General features: G+C 44.0%; 1 protein-coding gene across 2 annotated transcripts in view; it reads left to right on the plus strand.

The window, feature by feature from the left end:
• The first annotated feature begins 1,333 nt into the window (after positions 1-1,333).
• The window catches only part of sp4 (sp4 transcription factor), a 73,044-nt gene continuing 49,112 nt past the window's right edge, over positions 1,334-25,265 (plus strand). Inside the window, exons 1-3 of one of the 2 annotated variants that reach the window (XM_059972675.1) lie at positions 1,334-1,633; positions 1,943-2,025; positions 2,370-4,065. In XM_059972675.1, the coding sequence (XP_059828658.1) occupies positions 1,627-1,633; positions 1,943-2,025; positions 2,370-4,065 (1,786 nt within the window). In that variant the 5' untranslated portion in view covers positions 1,334-1,626. The other variant, XM_059972676.1, reaches the window with a different exon arrangement.

A 25,265-nucleotide genomic window follows, 5' to 3' on the forward strand; every position in this document is an offset into this window, starting at 1 on the left:
GGTCCTCACTCGGACGGTAGTACTCTAGCCATAATCAAGCTCTTGGAACACTTCATTACAATTGATGTGAGGGTCAGCAATCAATAAGTCATGAGACCCTTAAGTCTCGGCCCGAAACGTGGACAGTGCTTCTCCTATAGATGCTGCCTGGCCTGCTGTGTTCCACCAGCATTTTGTGTGTGTTGTTGTCACAGCTATTGTGTGTCTAATTCTATTACTAATTTCACACATAATTGCCTTTTCACAGTTTACAATAAAGGTAACTTTGACTTTTCCCTTACGTTATTTCTCAGTTGCTTATTATTCATCCAGCAATGGAATTACCAAAACACAGTACTCTTAGGCTGTAGCATAATATTTAAATCTTCCTAATCAGATCCATTTATTTAGCATATGCACATTGTGAATAGTGAAGTGCATCTTTTGCATTAACAACCAACCCATGTGTTGCGACAGGATGTACTGGGGCAGCCTGCAAGTGTCGCCACACATTCCAGCAGAATAACTCACGCAACAAGTCAACGGAAGCAAAACAAGTCCCCTCCCTCCCTCCCTCACACACCGACCCTGGACAGGCCAACTCGGGGACTCTAGTGACCTTGCAGACATCAGGCCTCCAACTTCCCCAGTTTCTACCACTACGTGGTTAAATTAAAAAAAATCTCAGTCACTCTCAACTTTGAGAGCCAAGGTAATCTGCTTCACTGCCAGGAATCAGTTTTGCAAATAATGACATTTCAAGGACATTATTTTGCCCGGAGGACACTGTACTTTTTGAAATTATCCGGGGAGGAGAGGAGAGACTGCATAAGCCAGAGAATCGATTATCTCCAAGGAAACGCAGTCCAATAACTTTCTAAAAAAAACACTGGGCAGCCCGGGGGTAATAGCAGCCTGCCTGTTTATCGCTCTCCTCTTACTGACAAATTAGGGTGAGAAGACTTCCAGTGCTCCAGTCCTTGAGCATCACGGTAGCGATGAATGCAGATGGCTTGAACCTCCCCAATTTCACTCTTGGTAACCTAGGACAGATGACATAACTCCATCCAGACCTATGAACATTGCAAAGCTGGATCCACTTTGACGCTTCCTAGATCTGCTGGGGGGGGGGGCATTGTACAACGATGTTCATACCGAGAGGAACCCCGAAACCTGACTCTCCCGACATAAAACAGTGAAAGCTCCCACCCACCACCCCTCCGAAGCACCGCCTTTGTTCCGGAGCACCGAGGGAGGGAGAAGGGCGGGAAAGCGCAACGCACCGCCTGCGCATGCGCCCAGCGCTCCTCATGCCCTACCGGGGCATGTAGTCCCTGCCTTTCCTTTCCGCGTCACTGCGAGACGTCAGCCCTCGTCGCGAACTACAAGCCCCAGCAGGCCGCGCGCCCGCGGGCCTCCATTCCGCCGCCGCGCCACCAATCCAATCAAGCGGTCGGAGAACGGCGAGTCCTCGGGTCTGCTGGTCCGAAGCTCCGCCTCCCAGTTCCATTTCCGTCAATCAAGAGGAACCTGATTATTCCGTCCTACGCAAACAGCCATTCGTGGAAAGAAAGGGCCAGCCCTGCCTTGTTCTGCCTACATTTTGTACTGGCCTTATTTTTTTCCTCCCTTCTTAAGCAATGCAGAATGAGTGGTACGTAACCCTCCCTCTATCCCCTCCCTCCTTAAAAAAAACAAGAGGGAAAAGTCAATTTACCTTGGTGACAAGCTTTCTGCTAATTGATCAGCTTGACAACAAGAATCTACAGTAGTGAGTTGCCTGAGCCAACCCTCTTTTGGGTGTTACTTTGTATCCACTGGGTCGGGTTTCAAACCACGTTTCTGGTTTACCCCTCCCCTCCAGGGGAATTGATGGGTGATTTAAGTAACTATGTGAAAGTAGAGTGTATCATAAAAGTGGATTATTTTGTTATGATTATTTGTATTTTTTTTCCGTTCACAGATCAAAAGGAGGAAAGTATGGCCACCCTAACTGAAGGAGGGAAACCTGGTGAATATTTGCAACTCAAAACATCAGGCTCACAGGTATGGATATAAATTTCGAATCAAGACGTAACACTAAGCTTATCTGTTTATTTTACGTGTTTAATTTTTAAAAAATATATATCTGCCACAATCTGCTTGTTGTTGAACTAATTTTGTCTAACCACTTGTATGTGAAGCCATTTTTCTTGCAGATCTGTACACCTACTTCCTGATTTAAACAAACTATAAAATGTACGATTGCGGATCGTGTTCTGTTATTGAAACACGGGTGTTTAATCGTTAATTACTCCGTACTTCCTGCGTGAAGCCCCTTTTTGTGCTAAAGTAAATTCACACCCACTCTTTCCTCGCTAAACCCGCCCACTGTGTGTCTGTGTTGGTAGGACACCCAGCCGTCTCCTCTCGCCCTCCTCGCAGCGACGTGCAGCAAGATCGGTTCCCCGGGCTCGGCGGATGGTGCGGCCGGCTCCAGCGCCCTGCAAAGCGGGCAGCTGCTGATCGAGCAGAGCCCAGGAGCGGTGCAGCAGCAGCAGCTGGAGGTCGTGACTGCCCAGCTCAGTGGGAACGGGTGGCAGATCATCGCCGCCGGCCCGTCGACGGCGAAAGAGAGCGTTGCACAACACCAGGGGACGTCCGCCAGCAGTAGCTGCACCAACACAACCGCCGCCTCCCCTACCAGCAGCAACGGGAACGCTGCGAGTGCCCAAGATGGCACGGGCTCGCCCGTCAAGGCCAGACCAATCGTGTCAGCAGCGGGACAGTACAACGTGGTGCCAGTGCAGTCGCTACCAAATCCTACCATGGTGGTTAACGCCGCAGCCACTGCTGGCGGCTCGTCCAACAGCGTGCAGTACCAGGTCATTCCGCAGCTGCAGACCGTGGACGGGCAGCAGATCCAGATCAGCTCGGCCAATCTGCAGCAGGATTTGCACGGGCAGATCCAGATCCTGACCGCCGGCCACGGCCAGGCGGCCCTCCTCGGCCCGCTGACCAGGACGACGTCTGCGAGCACAGCCTCGCCGAACGCCGCGCATTCTCAGCCGCCCGCCAGCGTCCCCATCCAGATTCGACCCGGCCTCTCCATCCCGCTGCAGCTGCAAGGCGTTAACATTTCCGGGGCCCAGACCCAGATGGTCGCCACCTTGCCAATCAACATAGGAGCCGGTGTGACCCTGGCCGTGCCTATAAACAGCCTGTCGGCGGCCACTGGGGGAGGATCCATCCAGTTCGTCCAGCCTCCAGACGGCGGGGTCTCGAATGGGAATCAAATGGTTTCCACGCCCATTTCCACCACCTCTTTGAGCAGCATGCCCGAATCTCCTTCGTCGTCTCCTCCTCCTCACTCCTCCTCAATATCGACCCGTGTTACCACCGCCTCTCCATCATTGTCTTGTGTGACTTCGCTGGCAAATTCCAACGAGACAGTCCAGGCTCTGTTCCGCACTGGTTCCGAGAACACAGAAGATGAGCCACCCTCAGCCGGAGTGACCGGCTCTGAAGGCGAAGGTGCAAACCTCTCTCAGCCCAATGGGTTGCAGGACTTGCCGGAGCACGGTCAGCTCCAAGTGCAGTTGGCCAGTGGGCAGCAGGTACCACTTCAGCAACAGCAGTCGTCTCAGATCCAGCAGCAGATTATTCAGACAATCCCACACCATGCCCTTCAGACCATCCAAGGTGCTGCAGTCCCAGGTCAAACTCTTCAAAATGTCCAGCAGCAGGCCTTGCAAAATGCTCAGCTGTCAACAATGCAGAACCCAACTCAGGTGATCATCAGAGCACCAAGTTTGACACCATCTGGGCAAATAAATTGGCAGACGATTCAAGTACAGAACATCCAGAACCTTTCAAGTGTACAGATTCAAAATGCTCAGCAACTGACCGTGACTCCTGTGTCTTCCAGTAGTTCAGGTGGAACTGCTGTTGCCCAGATTACCCCTGTAACTGTTACCGGTAACACCATTAATTTAAGTGCTGCCCAGCTTGCGTCTGTCCCTAACCTGCAGACAGTCAACATCGGGAGTTTGAGTTCGGGTGGAGTCCAGGTGCAAGGAATACCGGTGGCAATCGCCAGTTTGGCAGGTATGAATATTCTTTAAAACTTGTCTGTTTTCACATACGTTTGAGGTAAAATTATGGTGTACAGGTATATTTCCATTAAATATCAACTTGTAGAAAATTGCAAGTATGTTCTAGTATCCAGCAAGGCATTTTGTTAGTTGTAAGATTTTACATTTTTAAAATATCTTTTCATATAGACTAGAATACTATGGGAGTAATAAAGTTTGAAGTTAATCTTGTTTTAGTGTTCTTGGAATTTCAAATGAAGCAGAGCAGAGCTTTATAATTTTGTGTTTCAAATTAGATTTTGTATAAATCCTAGCTCTTGTTTTGATAAAATGGCCTCTAGAGATGTTTTCATGTAGCACTTAAAATTTAGAGTTTGCTTAATCTGATTAAATTGAACAAAAACTACAGGCAGTAGACATGGTTACCCTTTGCTGACTAAACTGGATTGGCTTTAACAAAATTTTTTGAGACCTGAAGATCAGAAGACTTTGTATATGCACTTCTGTTGCAGTAAAATGTCAGAATGATGATTGTAGCTACATTTAGTAGCTTTGATGAAGAGATATTATTTTGACCAGCACCAGCTTCTTTTAAATTGATTTACCACTGCATGACTAGTTGTCTTCTACAATTTCTGCTGATATATCTATTTTTAGTTAATATTGTGCTTACATGAATGGTGATGGCAAATAATTTTTGTCTTTAGCAATAAATAATTTGTATATTATACTGCTGCCCCTAAAAAGAATTCTTATTCTTAATTAAAATAGAGTAAGCTGTCGAACCTCTGCTCTAAACTGAAAAGAGATGAATTTACCGATGCAGAAAGTTTTTTAACCCAAGCTTAAATATTTTAAAAAAAATCTTTAAATTTTTGTGCAGTTTATAATATTTGTAGAAAAAATGTCTGATGAAAATTGGCAACTCTGCTTTCTAAATCAAATGTTTGAGGAGATAAAATTTACCAGAGTTACCTTGGCCACTTCTGGGTTATTTCTTACTATAATATGTATCTTGTTTTTGAGTTGATTTCCAATCATGATTGATGTTTAGTTTGTTGCATTACTGCTACAGTACTTTCAAACTACAAAAATGCTTTTTTTTCTGATGGGCAAGTATTCAAATTTAAAGCATCTTGACAGAGTAGCCTTTGCTCCAAATAGAGTTCCTGGAGGCTTTGGGCAATTTGGTCAAATGTGTAACTGGATTATTGTCCTGCTTTGAGGAGGTTTCAGATGTGAAAAGATAATGATACAAGTATTCTTCATGATGCAATTTGATTCTGGGATGATAACCCAGAGAGACTTGAGGAGAAGCAATTATGTTTTATTCTGTAAGTGAACTGAACAAAGAACATTGCAACACAGAACAGGCCATTTGGCCCACAATGTAATACTGACCTTGTAAGCTAAAAGATCAATCAAACCTGCCCCTCCTACATTGTCCCATTTTTTTTCTCTCTATCATCCACATGCCTATCTAAGTGTTTCTTAAATGTCCTCGATGTATCTACCTCTATCATCACCACTGGCAGGACATGCCAAGTGCCCACCACTCTCTGCATAAAGAATTTACTTTTGACATCCCCTCTATACTTTCCTATACTCACCTAAAAATTATGCCTCTTTTATTAGTCATTTCTGCCCTGTGAAAAAGGTCTCTGGCTGTCCACTCTAGCTATGCCTCTTATAATCTCTAACAAGTCGCCTCTCATCCTCTTTCACTCCATGAAGAAGAACCCTAGCTAACTCAAAAGACACTCCCTTTAGTCCTGTCAGCATCCTGCTAAACCTCCTCTGCACCCTCTATAAAGCTTCCACATCTTTCCAATAATGAGGTGACCAGAAGTGAACACTATATTCCAAGTGTGGTGGAAGGAGAGTTCTATAGAGCTGCAACATTACCTTGAGGCTCTTGAACTTAGTCCCCTGACCAATGCGCCATACTCCTTAACAACCCAATCAACTTGCACGATAACTTTGAGGGATCCAAGTTCTACTGCACTGATGAGAATCCTGGCATTAACCCTGTATTCTGCTTTCCAGTTTGACTTTCCAAAATGAATCACTTCATGCTTTTCTGGGTTGAACTCCATCTGTTGCTTCTCAGCCCAGTTCTGCATCCGATCAATGTCCCATTGCAATCTACAACAACCGTCCTCACTATCTGCAATTCCACCAACCTTTGTGTCATCTGCAAACTTAACTAACCCACCCTTCTACTTCCTCATACAAAGAACAGGATTCCAGAATAGATCCCTGAAGAACACCACTGGTCACCAAATTGCAGGCAGAATACTGTCCATCCCTTTGCCACCTTATGGGCAAGCCAATTTAGTATTCACCCAGCTATTCCCTGGATCCCTTGCCTTCTTACATTCTGAAAGAGCCTTTTCAAACACCTTCCTGAAATTCACATACACCACATCCACTGCTCTACCTTCATCACTGTGCTTTGTCACATCCTCAAAGAATTCAGTCAGGCTTGAGGATGCCCCTCACAAAGCTATGGTGACGGTCCTAAATCAGAATATGCTTCTTCAAATGCTTGTAAATCCTATCACTGAGAATTCTCTTCAATAATTTGCCAATCTCTATAAAAACTCACTGATCTATAATTCCCAAGGTTACCATCCACTCCTTTTCTTGAACAAAAGAATGACATTAATCACCCTCCAATCATCAGGTGCTACTCCTGTGGCCAGTGAGGATTCAAAGATCATTGCCAAAGGCATAGTAATCACTTCCCTTGTGTGTTCCCTAATCTTATCTTTTCTGAAGTCCACAATTCATTCTTTGGTCTTATTGATGTTGAGTGCAAGGTTGTTGCTGTGATACCCCTCAACTAGCTAATCAATCTCACTCCTGCACGCCTCCTCATTACCATCTGAAGTTATACCAACAACAGTTATGTCATCAGGAGATTTATAGTTGGCATTTGAGCTGTGCCTAGCTACACAGTCATGGGTGTAGAGCAGTGGGCTAAGTACACATCCTTGAGGTGCGCCAGTGTTGATTATCAGTGAGGTGGAGATGTTGCTTCTGATCCTCACAGATGGTGGGCTTCCACTCAGGAAGTCAAGGATCCAGTTGCAGAGGGAGGTACAGAGGCCCATGTTCTGGAGGTTTTTGATCAGAACTGTAGGAATGATGTTAAACACTGAGCTGTAGTCAATAAACAGCAGCTTGACCCAAGTGTTAGTATTGTCCAGCTGATCCAAGGACGCATGAAGAGCCAATGAGATCGCATTGGCTGTAAACCTAATGTAGTGATGGACAAATTGCATTGGGTTCAGGTACTTGCTTAGGCAGGAGTTGATTCCAGCCATAACCAACTGCTCAAAGCACTTAATCTCTGTAGGTGTGAGTGCTACCGGACGATTGTCATTAAGGTAGGCAGGGTTGTGTCATCAACAAGCTTATAGATGGCGTTTTAGGTGTGCTCGCCACATAGTCGTGGATGTAGAGATAAGTCTGATGCCCAGAGCTGTAATAGCATTGTGCTAACCGCTGCGCTACTGTAGTGCCCTTTCAACTTGCATTTCAGTATACAACTCTTGTGTGAACAGCCAAGCCTTTGTTGAGCAGTTGGAACACTGCCAGCTCCTGTCAAATGTGGTGAAGTGTCCAAGTATATCCTGCTCCAAAGGGTGAAAAAAGCAGAATGGGTCTGATCTGGCTGATTTGTCTTGCAACCATTAGCAAACTGATGGAGCCATCTGCAACCTTAGCGAGCAACACTCCCTCCTCATTAAACAGTGCTTTTGTAAAGGCTTCAGCTCCCCACAACTACTTCCATATTTTGCTGCATCATTTTCTGAACTTGAGATATATTGAATTAGGATTTTTGAGCTAATCTGCAAAACATTGCATCATGTCGTTAAGGTAGGCATTGCATCATGTCAAATCAAAAGAAAAATTCCAAAACCCATCAACAATTTACTGAAAGTTTTAAAAAAAAGAAATCTGTGACGCTGTAGAAGTATTTATCCCCTTTGTAATTCCTTCACTAACTTTCCCCAGGTGCAATATTACCTTGCAAGCTCACCTAATTTGTTTGTGTACAAAGTTAGAGGATCACCTGTTTTCAATGAATTCATAAGAATAAATAGCCCCTCTCTGTGTAAGGACCCAACTGCAAGGTAACATTTCAACAGACCAAAACAAACTGAAGACAAAAGAGTATTCAAGACAAGTCAGAGAAATGATAATAGAGGAGCACAAATTTGGGGAAGAGTAAGAGACCGTCTCAAGGGCATTGAATATACCTTGGAGCTCAGTGCAGTGCAACATGGAAAAGCTATGAAACCACTGCCACACTGCTTAGGTCTGGCCACCCTTCTAAACTTAGTCACTGGAGAAGAATGGCACTTTTCAGAGAGGCTGTGTCATGCCAGCTACAGAAGTGAGTGCTTGCAACTGGAGACGATGTTCATGGCTCCACAATCTCTTAGCTCTTGCACAGAAAGGGAATTTGTGGAAAAATGGTGAGGAAGGATGTAGAAGAGGTCTTGTGGTTAATTGAGACTAAAGCAGAACATACAGTCCCCAACGCTAAGCGGTACATGTGCTGTAAATCTAATACTGCGCACCAGCCAGGCAGCCCCATCCCTACTGTAAAGTATGGTGGAGGTAGCAAATTGCTATCAGACTGCTTTTCAGCATCAGGGACTGAAAATCTGGTCAGGATTGATGGGAAGATGAATGCTGTTAAATACAGAGAGAACCTGGATTAAAAACCTGTTGGCCTCTGCCAGAAAACTTAAACTGGGGAGGAAGTTTGTCTTTCAGCAGGACAACGACTGAAAGCACACTGCCAGAGCAACCGTGGGGTGGCTTCAAATGAAGAAAATGTTAATGTCCTTGTGTGGCCCAGTCAAAGTCCCGGCCTTAACCCGATTGGACACCTCTGGCAAGAATTCAAGATTGCTGTCCACTGCTGCTCCCCAACTAACCTGGCACAGTTTGAGCAATTTTGCAAGGAGGAATGGGCAAATCTTGTTCTATCACTTTGTTCAAAGCTAATAAAGACTTATCCAAAAAGACTACTGGCTGTAATAGCTGTGAAAGGTGGTTCAACTATGTACTGAGCAAAGTGGGGGGGGGGGGGGGGGGGGGAATTCTTTTGAACTGCTGACATTGCAGTTTTTGCATTTTTAGTTTTCTATGCTTTACAGTTTTCCCTTTTTTGGCGGGGGGTCTACCTTGGGGGGAGAAAGGAGCACTTGATTCAAAAATTAAACATTCTCAGTTAAATTGATGATATCCCTGGTTGTAATGCTCATTTATGTGAACGAAGTATTCGGGGCTGAATATTTTTTCAATATTTATCTACTTGTGCCCAATTTTGATTTCATCACAGCTGTCACCCAAGTATGGCCCAAGGAGCTGAATGCCAAAGATGGCATTTGATTGTATGGCATCAAGGTTTGGCAAAACTGAAGTCGATGGGCATCATAGGAAAACACTCTAGTGGGTGGAGATGTACCTTGCATAAGTGAAGATGGTTGTGATTGCTTGAGTTGTATGGGATGTCTGTAGATGCTTGCAGAATACTCAATTCCACTCACCGCTCCACAGCAAATAAAAGATGGCATTACTGCATGCAGCAGACCGAAACAATATTCCAGACGCTTGTGGAAATGACAAGTAATATTCCAGCCGCAGAAGTTCAAAGTAAACTTGTTATTGAACTATGTATGTGTAATTGTACACTAGCTTAAGATTCATTTTCTTGCAGGCATTTGCAGGAAAAAAAAGAAATACAATGGAGTTTTACAAAAGTAACTTAGCAGAAATCCTGACAAATTACCAAAAGAAGAAAAATTGCAAATTAATATGATGAGGAGTCCTTGAAAGAGAGTTTATAAGTTGAAGAATCAGTTCAGAGTAGAGATGAGTAAAGTTACCTATGCCGGTTCAGCAGCCTAATGGTTGTAGCTTAATAACTGTTCCTGAATCTAGTGGTGTAGGACCTATGGCTTCTGTACCTACTTCCTGTTGGTAATGGTGAGAAGAGGGCCTGGCCTGTATGCTGGGGGTCTTTAATAGATTTTGCTTTTTGTGGCAGCACTCTGTGTAAATATACTGGTGAGGATATGCTTGCGGACTGGGCTGTATCTGCCAATTTCTGTAGCCTTTTCAGTTACTGGGCATTAGTGTTTCTGTAGCAGGCTATGATACAACCAGTTGTATACTCTCCACTGTGCGTCTATAGAAGTTTGTCAACCTTCTCAAGTTCAAAGTCAACTGTCATTCAACTGCATGAATACGGCCAAAGGAAATAGCATTGCTCCAGGGCCAAGGTGCAAAACACAGTACCAACAGTCACACCCAGCACAAGGCACATATAGCACATATAAGATAGCAGTAAACATAGTCACACAAAAATACAACATGCGGTAGCCCAAGACCCTGAGTGTCATGTATATTTATGGTGCATGGATGTTGCCAGCAAGAACAAGTCCATATCAGTCTGCAGATGAATGCAATCCAATTTGCCTTCCACTGAGCAAGCACTGGAGAGCAGCACCAACAGGGAGCTGGCCTCTGAGCAGGCACAGGTGCTGCGCCACACTGCCTATGGCTTCTTCCCTGGGCGGCTGCAACAGGCTAGTCCATGGCATGAGGCCTAGTCTGCATTACAACTGAGACTGTACAGCTCCCCCACTGTTGGTCTTGCCAATAAGCTATCGAGCTGGACTTGGTGTTCTATATTACCAACATCCAACTGGGTTTTGTAATCACAAGGAAAATGTCCAAGGCAGTCACTCGCTGCTAGACTCGCACACCATCTTTTGCACACCGAGTTCAGCTCTTCCACCAATGAGCAGCTCACTGATGGGGTAGACCTGCAGTACTTGATAAACAGCAGTGTCTCGTGATCATGAAAAGGATAAAGGATGTGCAGTTTCGCCTTTGATTGGCCTCAGGGTGGCTGCTGTGTGCAAATGAGTCTCCATCTTGCCGCCAGTTTTGGTGATGTGCCTAATCTACACAAACTTAGAAGAAAGTGTAGGTGTTGTTGCACCTTCGTTGTGATGACACTTGTGAGCTTGTCCCAGGACAGATTCACTGACATGTTAACACCAAGGAAAGCTGCTGATCCTCTCCAACTCCATGCCCTAATGAGGACCTCTAGTTTCTTCCTCCTGTAGTTGACGATCAGTTCTTTGGTTTTGCTGACATTTAAGTGAGAAATTGCTGTTGTTGCACCACTCAACCAGACTTTCAGTCTCCGCACTATGCGTGAATTCGTCACTTCCACTGACCCGGCCAACAAAGGTAGTGTGGTCAACAAACGTAAATACGGCATTGGAGCTGCACTTAGCCATACAGTCATAAGCACAAATTGCGCAGAGCAGGGATTAGGTGCACAGCCCTGTGATGCCCTTGTGTTCGTGGTGAGAGGCAGGCAATGATCATTTCCATTGAGGTTCTCACCGTGTATCTTTGACATCCAGTCTTTTACATTAGAGTCCTGCACCATCAAAAACAGGCCAGAGATTGGTGGGTAACTCCTGACGCCTGAAGTATCTCCTTCATTTTCAGTTTATCAGTCTGGAGTATGATGGGTCATTCCTGGTGACTGCAGCTCCAGTTCTCAAGCAGACCAACACCATCTAGAGCACTGCTTCCACTGGTATACAGTAGCTACCATGCAGAGAGCTGGATAGTTTCTTGTGGAGGCTAGCCCAACAACATCTACTGAACTCCTAACCTCTCCCTATCAAGGAGGATCAGTGGGCATGTGGGAACACAACTGTCTGCAGTGCACCTCAAAGTTGCACACTATGTTTTCAGTCCTTTTATCAGTGTGCCTAAATATTGGAATTTGCTGACTAAGAGCATTATGGGAATACTTTGACCAGGACTACAATACGTCAACAAGGTGGCAAACCATAACCTTCAAGTTCATTAAGGCATCTTGAATATATTCATCTAGTGGCTATTGACCCTTACTTCCTGGGAACAATTTCACTTTATTGGCTCCATTAGCAGAACCTCTCTCAAATTTTTCTTAACAAAGAACATGGTGTGCAGTGGTTAGCACGTTGCTTTACAGTGCCAGAAACTAGCCTTCAGTCTGCATTGCTGTCTATAAGGAGTTTACATGCTCTCCTGTCTGCATGGGTTTCCTCTCACAGTCCAAAGACGTAGGAGTAGCAGGTTAATTGGTCATTTGGGCAGCATGGGTTTGTTGGGCCAGAAAGACCTGTTACCTTATGGTATTCTAAATTACATTAGGCATACTAGGTCTCTTTGTATAATTAATGCCTTATTTACTTGATAGTGGACTTCATCTTACAGAAATGTGAAGTGTGACAGCATTTGATAACAAATGTAATTGGATCAGATTTAGTCTAGCTATTAAAAAGGGAAAAAGATAGACATGGAATACAAATTCTAAATTTGTGCGGGGTCAGTTTTACAAATCTCTGATTTTATAAATGTGAATTGGAAATAGCTTCCTGTCTTCCCAGTGGTGAAATAGGAAAGATTACTGAACATTCAGGCCCAAGATGAGAAATCCAAACTGGCTGTTCATGGTATTGGTTCCAGTCTGTTTTGGTTGATTTAGGGGATTGGCGATTAGAGTGAGTAATATAGTGGAAGCTGTGCCATTACCGGTACCGGGAGACAGGGATGTTATTTAACATGTCAATAGCTACAGAAGCATTGCGGCCAATGCAATGGCACAAGCTAGACTGAGATCATGCAAGTGGACTGAGGAAGAAATTTAACCACCCTCGTCACCACGAATTGGCAAAGAAGGAGGGAATGGGTAAACAGCAAAATAGGAAGTGAAGGATTTTGTGGCCTCTTGTCTCTTGACTTTTTCTGTAATCACTGATTATGATATAGTCAGACTTTTCCCATTGGTAACTTCTACAGAACTAACTCCAATATTGTTTTCATTGGGCTGCAAATATAATAATCAAGAAAACGGAGTACACTTCAAGAGGTTTTTCTCCTTGCCTGGTCAGTAGTAGTAAAGAATAATGTTCCACTGGTTCTTGCCCCTGGAAATTACCAGCTTTTATTTTATATTGAGTTACCCAATGTCTCTCTAATGTTTCCTGAATTGCAACCATACTGTTGACGTCCCCTAAGGTAGACCCCTCTCCAGTCATTTATGAGAGAGGCAAGGCGGTCAATTTTTGGGTAGATATTGGTTGATTTAATAACCAATATAATAACCAATATAGATATTGGTTGATTTAAATTTTTAAATAATTCCATTCGCTAGATTTGATTAAAATCAATTCCAGGAATTCTCCTGCCGTCACATTGCTGAAGGAGAAGTATATAACCGATGGCATAATTATTTTCATCATAGAACTCTGATTATAGCTAAGACATGGAGGTACTGCAGTGCAAATCCATTATTGGGTCCCTCATAGACATTTATTACCATTGGGTCTTTAAAGTCTGAGCTAGGGAATGCATCTGGTGGGTAGCAACATGATGGTTTGTCACATGTCTATGAAAAGCAATGTAAGTGTCTGCATTGCTGAAGAGGTTAAGGCTGCACTGTAGGAATAGTTTTTATTGTTTTAACATGGTGTGCAAAACAAGTCTACCTTTGCAGGAAAAGTCTGCAATTGGTGGAAAACAATTTATTGTTGTCTTTGCGCAAAAGGCAGATATCTAGGCATGATGTTTACTTCAATTGATGTCTTTGTCCACAAATACCCCCACCATAGTAAACATCCTCTCCATAACAACCCTATATAATCCTTTCAACATTCGGTAGGTTTCAATGCAATCCCCCTGCGTTCTTCCAAATTCCAGTGAGTACAAGCCCAAAGCTGCCAAACGCTCAAATGTTAACCTCTTCATTTCCGGAATCATTCTCATGAACCTCATCTGGACTCTCTCCAATGACGATAATCCTTTTTGAGATGCGGGGCCTAAAACTGTTGACAATACAATAGCACAGCCTGATTAGTGTCTTGTAAAGCCTCAGCTTTATCTGTTTGTTTTGTTTTCTATTCCCCTTGAAATAAATGCTAACGTTGGTTTTGCTTTTTTTACCGTAGACTAAACCTGTCAATTAACCTTCTGGGATTCTTGCATGAGGACTCCCTAGTCCCTCTGCACCTCTGATGTTTGAACCTTCTCCTCATTTAGATAATAGTCTGCACTATTGTTCCTTTTACCAAAATGCATTATCATACAATTCTCAACACTGTGTTCCATCTGCCATTTTTTTGCCCATTCTTCCAATTTGTCCAAGTCTTGCTGCAATCGCATTGCTTCCTCAGCACTAACTACCCCTCCACCTATCTTCATATCATGTGCAAACTTTGCCACAAAGCCATCAATTCTGTTACCCAAATCATTGACCAACAATGTGAAAAGTAGAGGTCCCAATACAGACCCCTGAGTCAACATCTATCATCAAAGATCACCATCTGGTCCATGCCGTATTCTCACAGTTGCCATTCTGCAGGAGGCACTGAAGCCTGAATTTGCACACCACCAGATTTAAGAACAGCTACTTCAACCTTTCGGTTCTTGCACCAACCTGCAGAATCCTAATCAGTAACTCGGTATAGCAACACTAAGGCTACTTTGCATTGTAATGAGTTTAGTTTATTTTTCTTATGATGCTCTGTGTCTGTATTTCGAGTATTGGTATCGGTTAATTATGATCTCATTGCACCTATACACAGTCAACTGCTTGTCTTGAAATATTGTTCATTCAGATCAAACCATTGAGGTAAAAAAAGGTAAAAAAACAGTAACAATGCAGAATAAAGTTTAGCAGCTACAGAGAACATGCAGTGCAGGTAAACAATAAAGTGCAAGATCGTAAGATAGATTGTGGGGTCCAAAGTCTATCTTATTGTACAAAAAGTCCATTGTAGAATCTGATAACAGCAGGATAGAAGCTGTCTTTAAGCCTGGGTTTACTTGCTTTCTATGTGTGTATGTATGTCTCTGGGCATGACATTGACTGAGCAAGCATCATACAAAGTGAGTCCCGTATTGTCAGCTTGTGCGACATTCCTATGCACTGGTTGAGGATGGCACTTTGCTCAGCTCCATTACTCCACACCAATTGATGCATCGAGGCCTAAGAACAGAAGATGAGCCAGTGTTCAGTGCTGACCGCCTGCGTTTGACCCATCTCCGTCTCTTGCTACTACCATCAGGTGGGAGGTGCAAGAGTCCTGGGTCCCACTTGGCCAGGTTCGAGAACAGCCGTTGCTCTGCAGCCATCGGGCTCCTGGAATGGCTTCACTCAGCTTAGTGCAGGACTGGCTACAACTCATGTTCTATGCATTACTTGTTTACCATTTTCTAATATTTGCACAATTTGTCCCCTTTTGCACGTTGTATGTTTGTAAGTCTTTGTTGTGTGTGGTTATTTGTGGGTTCTGTGTGTTTCAGCCACAAAAAAAATGAATCTCGAGGTTGTGTATTGTATACATACTTTGATAATAAATTTGAACTTTGAACCATCTGTATCAGTTCCAGTAAATGAACAAAATCCTTCTGACAAACTTACCAATGTCTGAATAATAAACCTAAAAGAAGGTTTCTAAACATTAATTTAGAAAGAGTAAATGCAGCACCCTGAGGCTGAGGTGGTAAGTATTTTAGTAGCAACAGTGATGAACAAACTGGAAGCACACAAGCTCTTGGTCTTTAATTTTAGAAAAATGCCTTTTATTTCATTACTTACAAACTGTACAATGAAACATGAAGGATACATTGGCATTAGAAAATTCACAAATAGCTATTGAATCCCAACAGAAGCTATTCTGCAATGAATAACGTGCATTAAAATGCAGCCATATTGGTATCTGTACAATGGGAACAGGTAATATGAGAATATTCATGACATTGGGATCTGCTCTGGAAAATGTGGGAACCCTTATCTTTTGTTTGTAAAATTTTCTACCTGGTTCATCCTAGCAGTGATGTAGCATTGCTCGTGGAGTAATTTGGCCAAATTCTACTGTTAGTCCAAAATAGTCACAGCAATGCTCCAAGCTTATCTCCACTGTCTTAAGGTTTTGGAATAAAAGTTCGAAATGAGGCCTCTGACAAAAATGTAGCCATCAGCTGCCTCAGCTGCAGCTTTTGAGATTATACTGGAGCAAAGTTAAGCAAATTATCATGCATTGCACTGCGAATCTGTAGCAAAACAATAAGATGTGTTTTTGCATGTGGATAGAATACTGAGCAGAATATCCATTTCATATGATGTTTTTGTGGAAAAACATTCCAACTTACAAAGATAGGCTTTTCATGAACAAATTAAAGAGTGGGTGAAAGACCTGGAATGATTCAGTCTCTCTCTCACACACACATTACTGTTGGGAGTAGGCTAGTGGTGAGAGTAGGAGTGTCAGGCTTTGGCTCTGGGTAAGTTTCTGTTAAGGTTCCATTTTTTTTCCCTCTCTTGTTGCACTTAGTGTGGTAGATGACTGTTGTGTGTTCTTCATGCTGAATGTTGGAGTCCCGGGAGACTTTGAGTCTCCCAGGGAGCTATATCTGTGTGAAGTTCATTCAGCTGCAGCTCCTTGAAGACCATGTTAGTGAGCTGGAGCTACAGCTGGATGACCTTTGGCTCACACGGGAGGGTGAAGAGGTAATCGATCAGTGTTACAGGGAAGTTAGTCACCTGAAAGCTGCAGAAAGCGAGTAGTTAGGTAACTGTCAGGAGAAGTGGAAATGTGAATAGGCAGTTAGCACTCCTGTGGCCATTACCCTGAAAAATAAGTATATAACTTTGGATACTTCTATGGGGGAAAGACCTCCCAGGGGAATGCCATGGAGACCAGATTACTGGCACTGAGCATGGGTCCATGTTGCAGAAGATAAAGAGGGGAGTGGTAGTGATAGGGAACTCAATAGTCAAAGGAACATACAGGAGATTCTGTGGGTGTTAACGGGACATCCAGATGGTATGTTGCCTCCCAGGTGCCAGGGTCAGGGACATCTTGGATCGCGAGGCAAAAAGCTGAGAAGCAGGACCTCCAGAATAGTAATTTCTGGATTGCTGTTTGTGCCACATGCTAGTGAGGGTAGAAACAGGATGACTTGGTAGATAAATGTGTGGCTGATAAGCTGGTGCAGGGGGTAGGGATTCAGGTTCTTGGAACATTTGGAGCTCTTCTGAGGGAGGTATGGCCTGTCCAAAAGGGATGGGTTGTATCTGAACCAGAGGAGGCCATTATTCTCATGGGCAGGTTTGTTAGAGCTGTTGGAGAGGGTTTAAACTAATTTGGCAGGGGAGATGGGACTGGGAATGAAGGGACTCAGGATAGGGCGCATGGTGAAAAACAAAGATAGTGTGCAGTCAGTCTGAAGGGCAGGCAGATGATAGGACAACATTGCAGCCAGCAGGGTGAGTATCAGTGTATTAGGGATGCAAAATCAAAAAGGGTAGCAAATACAGCACTTAATATTGTATCTCAATGCACAGAATATAACAAATAAGGTGGATGATCTTGTTGCAATTCTACCGTCTGTCAGGTATGATGTCTTGGCCATCACTGAATTCTGACTGAAGCGAGGTCATAGTTCGGAGCTGAAAGTTCAAGGTTACAAGTTGTATCAGAGGATAGGAAGGTAGGCAGAGAGGGTGATGTAGCTCTGCTGGTAAAGAATGGCATCAAATCAGTAGAAAGATGTGACACAGGATTGGAAGATGTTGAATGCTTGTGGGTTGAGTTAAGAAGTCACAAGTGTAAAAGGACCCTGATGGCTGTTACGTACAGGCCTCCCAACAGTAGCTGGGATGTTGATCACAGATCACAACAGGAAATGGAAAAGGCATATCAAAAGAGCGATGTTATGATAGTCCTGGTAGATTTTAACGTGAATGTTGATTGGGGAAAATCAGGTTGTTAATGGATCTCAAGAGAGTGAGTCTGTTGAATGCCTACAGATGGCTTTTTAGAGCAGTTTGTCATTGAGCCTACCAGGGGATCAGCCATATTGGATTGAGTGCTATGTAATGAACTGGAAGCAATTAGGGAGCTTAAGGTGAAAGCCCACTTAGGAGCCAGTGATCACAATGATTGATTTTACTTTCTCCCTGTCAAATTTCAAGTTAAAGTCTGACATAGCAGTATTTCAGTGGAGTAAAGGAAATTACAGGGGTATGAGAGGGGAGTTGGCCAAAGTAAATTGGAAGAAGCTGCTGGCAGGGATGACAGCAGAGCAGCAATGGTGCCAGTTTCTGGGGAAAAATGAGGAAGGTGCAGGACAGGTGTATGCCAAAAAAGAAGAAATATTGAAATGGCAAAATAGTACAATTGTGGCTAACAAAGGAAGTCAAAGCTAATGTAAAAACAAAACAAACAAATCAGAAATTAGTGGGAAGACGGAGGATCGGAAAGCTTTTTAAAAACTCAGAGTAACTAAAACAATCATTAGAAGGGAAAAGATGAAATATGAAAAGCAAGCTAGCAAACAATATCAAAGTGGATAGTAAAAGCTTTTTCAAATATATGTTTAAAAAAGAGAGATGAGAATGGATATAGGCTGGAGAAATAATAATTGGACAAGGAGATGGCTGATGAACTAAATGAGTATTTTGCATCAGTCTTTATTGTGGAAGACTCTAGCAGTGTGCCAGATGTTGAAGGGTGTGAGGGAAGAGAAGTGAGTGCAGTTACTATTACAAGAGAGAAGGTGCTCAAAAAGCTGAAAGACCTAATGGTACATAAGTCACCCAGACCAGATGAACTACATCCTAGGGTTCTGAAAGAGGTAGTGGTAGAGATTGTGGAGGCATTAGTAATGATCTTTCAAAAATCATTGGAATCTAGCATGGTGCCAGAGGACTGGAAAATTGCAGATGTCACTCTTTAAAAAAGGAAGGCAGCAGAAAGGAAATTGTAGACCAATAAGCCTGACCTCAGTGGCTGGGAAGATGTTGGAGTCCATTGCTAAGGATAAGTTTATGGAGTACAGGACAAGATAGGACAAAGTCAGCATGGTTTCCTTAAGGGAAATTCTTGCCCGACAAACCTGTTGGAATCCTTCAAGGAGATTACAAGTAGGATAAATAAAGGAAATGTAGTGGATGTTGTATATTTGGGCTTTCAGAAGGCCTTTGACAAGGTGCCATACATAAGACTGCTTACTAAATTAAGAGCTCATGGTATTACAGGAAAGTTACTAAAATGGTTAGAGCATTGGCTGAATGGTAGGAGGCAGTGAGTGGGAATAAAAGGATCCTTTTCTGGTTGACTACCAGTGAATAATGGTGTTCCGCAGCAGTCGTTGTTGGGACCACTCCTTTTTATAGTGTATATCAATGATTTAGGTGATGGAATAAATAGCTTTGTTGCCAAGTTTGCAGTTGATATGAAGATTGGTGGAGGGGAAGGTAGTGTTGAGGAAACGGGTAGGCTGCAGAAGGAATTGGACAGATTAGGAGAATGGGCAAGAAAGTGGCAAGTGAAATACAATGTTGGAAAACAGACGGTCATGGACTTTGGTAGTAGAAATAAATGTGCAGACTATTTTCTAAAAGTGATGAAAATCCAAAAATATGAGATGCAAAGGGGCTTTGGAGTCCTTGTACAGAACACCCTGAAGGTTAACTTGCAGGTAGAGTCAGTGGTGAGGAAGGCAAATGCAATGTTAGCATTCATTTCAAGAGGCCTAGAATATAAAAGCAGGTATGTGATGCTGAGGATTTATAAGGCACTGCTGAGGCTGCATGTTGAGTATTGTGAACAGTTTTGGGCTCCTCATCTAAGAAAAGATATGCTGGCATTGGAGAACATCCAGAGGCAGTTCATAAGGATGATTCCAGGAATGAAAGAGTTATATGAGGAACACTTGATGGCTCTGGGTCTGTACTCACTGGAATTTAGAAGGATGAAGGGGGATCTCATTGAAACCTTTGGAAAGTAAAAGGCCTGGACAGAGCAGATGTGGAAAAGATGTTTACCATGGTGGGCAAGAAGGCACCACTTCAGGGTAGAGGGGCGTCCATTTAAGACAGATGTGGAGAAATTTCTTTAGCCAGAGTGTGGTGAATTTGTGGAACTTGTTACCACAGGCAGCTGTGGTGGCCAGATCCTTGGGTGTATTTATGGCAGAGGTTGATAGGTTCTTGATTGGACACAGCATCAAAGGTTACAGGGAGAAGGCTGGGGAGTGGATTTGGGGATTTGGGGGGGGGGGGAAGGATCAGTCGTGAGTGAATGGTGGAGCAGACTCGATGGGCCAAATGGCCGAATTCTGCTCCAATGTCATATGGTATTTTTATGGTTGATTAGCATTAAACTATCTTAGAATCCAGTTTTTCCAATATACTTCTCAAAAACATGTTGATTGTTGCTGGTTGTGGTCCCTTGAGTTAGGGCGTGTAGAACATCATGCTAATGACTATCTGCGTTTTCATGCAATTTTTTTTTGGTGATCTGGGAATTAAGCTGATGTTTATTGCCCATCACTAACTGTGGTGGTCAACTGCTGCCATGAACTTATTTCATTCAATGTGTTGAAGTTATTCCCGCAGGTGAGATAATCTTGGGCCAGAGATAAAGACGCATACAATCTCCAGTTTGAAATGTAATGTATCTTTTGAAGAGAGCCCATAGATGAGTGAAAACCTTGTCCTCCTTGATGTTAGATGTCACAGGTCTGGGAGTTGCTGTTGGAGTAGCTGGAAGAGTTCGGAGTCATCAGGTGATTAAGGTGATTGGTAGTCTGTGTTCATAATGGTATATGAGTTACAATTTAATTAGGTTAGTTTGTTTGGCATAGTATCAAGCTTATTGATTGTTGATGAAAGTTGACACATCCAGACAAGTATGTAAATGATGCCAGTGCAACATAGCACAATGGATGGTGGCACTTCACGGATGTGAGGTCTGTGTTGTGATTTCTTCCACTAATACTGTCATGATCGATTTATTGTGGGGTGACAAGAAAAGATAAGTCAAATGAGTTGAACCCTTATTAGTTGTTAATAGCCATACAAACAATCCTGACATCAATGTCCTATAGGACTTGCTTATTTTGGTTTGTAATGGTCAGAATGAAGCCACTCTTGTTCACCCAGAGGACATCCTATGACCTTCAGAAATTTCAATGTTGCTTCCAATATTTGCGCAACATGAAGGAGAGCTGAGTCATAAACTGAGTTAAGATGATGGATTAGAATTGGCAGATGGGTTTAATGCCGATAAGTGTGCGGTGCTACATTTTGGTAGGAATAATCCAAATAGGACATACATGGTAAGTGGTAGGGCGTTGAAGAATGCAGTAGAACAGAGTGATCTAGGAATAATGGGCATAGGTCCCTGAAAGTGGAATCTCATGTGGATAGGGTGGTGAAGAAAGCTTTTGGTATGTTGGCCTTTATAAATCAGAGCATTGAGTATAGGAGTTGGGATGTAATGTTAAAATTGTACAAGGCATTGGTAAGGCCGAATTTGGAGTATTGTGTACAGTTCTGGTCACTGAATTATAGGAAAGGTATCAACAAAATAGAGAGAGTACAGAGAAGATTTACTAGAATGTTACCTGGAATTCAGCACCTAAGTTACAGGGAAAGGTTGAACAAGTTAGGTCTTTATTCTTTGGAGCGTAGAAGGTTGAGGGGGACGATAGAGGTATTTAAAATTATGAGGGGGATAGATAGAGTTGACGTGGATAGGCTTTTACATTGAGAGTAGGGGAGATTCAAACAAGAGGACATGAGTTGAGACTTGGGAGCAAAAGTTTAAGGGTAACATGAGGGGGAATTTCTTTACTCCCAGAGTGGTAGCTATGTTGAATGAGCTTCCAGTAGAAGTGGTAGAGGCAGGTTCGGTATTGTCATTTAAAGCAAAATTGGATAGGTATATGGACAGGAAAGGAATGGAGGGTTATGGGCTGAGTGCGGGTCAGTGGGATTAGATGAGAGTAAGCGTTCGGCACGGACTAGAAGGACCGAGATGGCCTGTTTCCGTGCTGTAGTTGTTACATGGTTATAATCGCCTAGCCACCTAGTAAACTAAGCTGTTTGGAAGTTGGTTAATTGGGTTGTCTTCCGACAGCTTTGTAGTAGAGAACTGAACCCACAAAATCGGCTGAGAACCCCTGGATGATGTCCAGTGGTTGAGGAAACAGCTGATTAGTGCTTTGACTAAAAATGGCACCAGTAGCAAAACCATTGTACAGTGGAAGCAGCCTGCTGATGGAGCTACGGTGAAATAGTTATACATTGCTTGCCAGTTTCCACTTAAAAATTGCAGACTCAGTTATATCAGAGGGACAAAAGAAAGTTAGTTAATTATGCAGCTTCAGCCATGATTTAGAATTCTTCAACATTTGAGTGTTTTTCTGCAGAGGGGCAGGATCCCGAACAGTTGTAACATCAGAGTTAGTGGAGCCACAACCTTCACTGAAATAATTTTATTTTGAGAAGATCCTCTACATACATGCCCCAGCCAAAGAGAACATGAAGGAATTTGATAGTAGAGAATAAGGACCTTGCCCACATGCAGCATCTGTTTCTGCAGATGTGGATATTGTATTGCAAAGGATTGTTCCCACCAGCTACTGCTGAATTCTGATTGAACTTGAGGTGTGAGAGAATTCAGAAGAAGATCACAAAATCAAATACAGGTTTTACTGAACAGCTAGACATTCTCCCAATAGACTGAGGAAGGGGAAAAAAGTGAATCATGAATTTAAAACCCCTAAGTCCTTATTTGTTTTATTCCCTGTATTGTTACATAGTTAATTTCAAATTCTTCTGGAGACTGCACAATGGAACCCACTAAAACAGAATCCCGGTCAGAGCTGGAGCTGAAACTGAAGTACATACCAGTTAAAATGAATTGGGCAAAACACCCCCTCATGGAAACGGGAAGAAAAAGATTCAGTGTATCCTACTTTGTAAAGTTCAGACTAGTAAAGGGAAAATTAACCTGGATCTGGTCCACTGCCTAAATTTACCACCTGCGGTGTTTGTCTGCACTTACCCATTCCGAGTGGCAAAGGTGCCAAGTTTCTCACAAGGGGGACTCATCTAGGTGCGAAGACACCTTTGCTTTGGACATCTTTAAAATGCCCTGAATGCCTTTGATATTTTATATATTTAAATCATTAAAATAGCCATAACTATTTTTGGAAACACTTTAAAACAGAGAAATTAAATAAACTATCTCCCTTCACTTACATTTTCTTTACAGGGTTGGCAACCCATTTAAATGAATGGAGTTGCCGTTCTTGTGCTAGCCTCTCCAGCAACAGAGTGGGAGGTCACATGCACCAGCAATTGAGCTCCAACTTGTCTCTGTCTTTGGTGATTGACCATGCATGCGTGGAAATCCAAGACAAGCTGAACCGTTGACTACAGAAAGCCAAAGGTTCTCTGCGTAACTATTGGTTAAAGGTATACGCAATCCTGACCATACTTTCAGTTCTTGACTATGCAGATCCATTGTCATTCTGTCCAGAGGAGCCACATCGGATGCTTTGTTTGTTCCATTTTCATTTATTTCATTATAATCTCCAAGAATATTTATCAATTATATTTGTCTTTTAAACAAAAGACTCAGTGTGATATTGTAATTGCAAAAATCTTAATTTCGCACTGTGCTGTATTGCAAGAATAGAGTGGCATAGTGCCATTTGCCCTTCTGCATTCATTGTCAACATTCTTGAAGAATAATTAAGAAATTATTTTTCATTATTATGTGCAATTTCCCGCATTATTATCTACAGTTTCTCCATGAATTATTGGTTATTCCACATGGAACATTTTGTATTTCCTTCTGGGGCTGTGAGGACATTTAGGTGCATCTCATGAAATTCCCATCTGCAGGTCAGGAATTTGTGCCTGTGTGTGTCTCTCCTCTCTTTCTCTCTCTCCCCCCCCTTTCTCTCTCCCCCCCCTTTCTCTCTCCCCCCCCTTTCTCTCTCCCCCCCCTTTCTCTCTCCCCCCCCTTTCTCTCTCCCCCCCCCTTTCACTCTCCCCCCCTCTTTCTCTCTCCCCCCCTCTTTCTCTCTCCCCCCCTCTTTCTCTCTCCCCCCCTCTTTCTCTCTCCCCCCCTCTTTCTCTCTCCCCCCCTCTTTCTCTCTCCCCCCCTCTTCTCTCTCTCCCCCCCTCTTTCTCTCTCCCCCCCTCTTTCTCTCTCCCCCCTCCCCCCTCTTTCTCTCTCCCCCTCTCTCTCTCCCCCTCTTTCTCTCTCCCCCCCTCTTTCTCTCTCCCCCCCTCTTTCTCTCTCCCCCCTCTTTCTCTCTCCCCCCTCTTTCTCTCTCCCCCCTCTTTCTCTCTCCCCCCTCTTCTCTCTCCCCCCTCTTTCTCTCTCCCCCCCTCTTTCTCTCTCCCCCCTCTTTCTCTCTCCCCCCTCTTTCTCTCTCCCCCCTCTTTCTCTCTCCCCCCTCTTCCTCTCTCCCCCCTCTTCCTCTCTCCCCCCTCTTCCTCTCTCCCCCCTCTTCCTCTCTCCCCCCTCTTCCTCTCTCCCCCCTCTTCCTCTCTCCCCCCTCTTCCTCTCTCCCCCTCTTCCTCTCTCCCCCCTCTTCCTCTCTCCCCCCTCTTCCTCTCTCTCCCCCCTCTTCCTCTCTCCCCCCTCTTCCTCTCTCTCCCCCTCTTCCTCTCTCTCCCCCCTCTTCCTCTCTCTCCCCCCTCTTCCTCTCTCTCCCCCCTCTTCCTCTCTCTCCCCCCTCTTCCTCTCTCTCCCCCTCCCTCTTCCTCTCTCTCCCCCCTCTTCCTCTCTCTCCCCCCTCTTCCTCTCTCTCCCCCCTCTTCCTCTCTCTCCCCCCTCTTCCTCTCTCTCCCCCCTCTTCCTCTCTCTCCCCCCTCTTCCTCTCTCTCCCCCCTCTTCCTCTCTCTCCCCCCTCTTCCTCTCTCTCCCCCCTCTTCCTCTCTCTCCCCCCTCTTCCTCTCTCTCCCCCCTCTTCCTCTCTCTCCCCCCTCTTCCTCTCTCTCCCCCCTCTTCCTCTCTCTCCCCCCTCTTCCTCTCTCTCCCCCTCTTCCTCTCTCTCCCCCCTCTTCCTCTCTCTCCCCCCTCTTCCTCTCTCTCCCCCCTCTTCCTCTCTCTCCCCCCTCTTCCTCTCTCTCCCCCCTCTTCTCTCTCCCCCTCTCTCTCCCCCCTCTTTCTCTCTCCCCCCTCTTTCTCTCTCTCCCCCCCTCTTTCTCTCTCCCCCCCTCTTCTCTCTCTCCCCCCTCTTTCTCTCTCCCCCCTCTTTCTCTCTCCCCCCCTCTTTCTCTCTCCCCCCTCTTTCTCTCTCCCC

The sequence above is a fragment of the Hypanus sabinus genome, chromosome 6, assembly GCF_030144855.1.
Source record: "Hypanus sabinus isolate sHypSab1 chromosome 6, sHypSab1.hap1, whole genome shotgun sequence".
In the NCBI taxonomy this organism is placed as follows: Eukaryota; Metazoa; Chordata; class Chondrichthyes; order Myliobatiformes; family Dasyatidae; genus Hypanus; species Hypanus sabinus.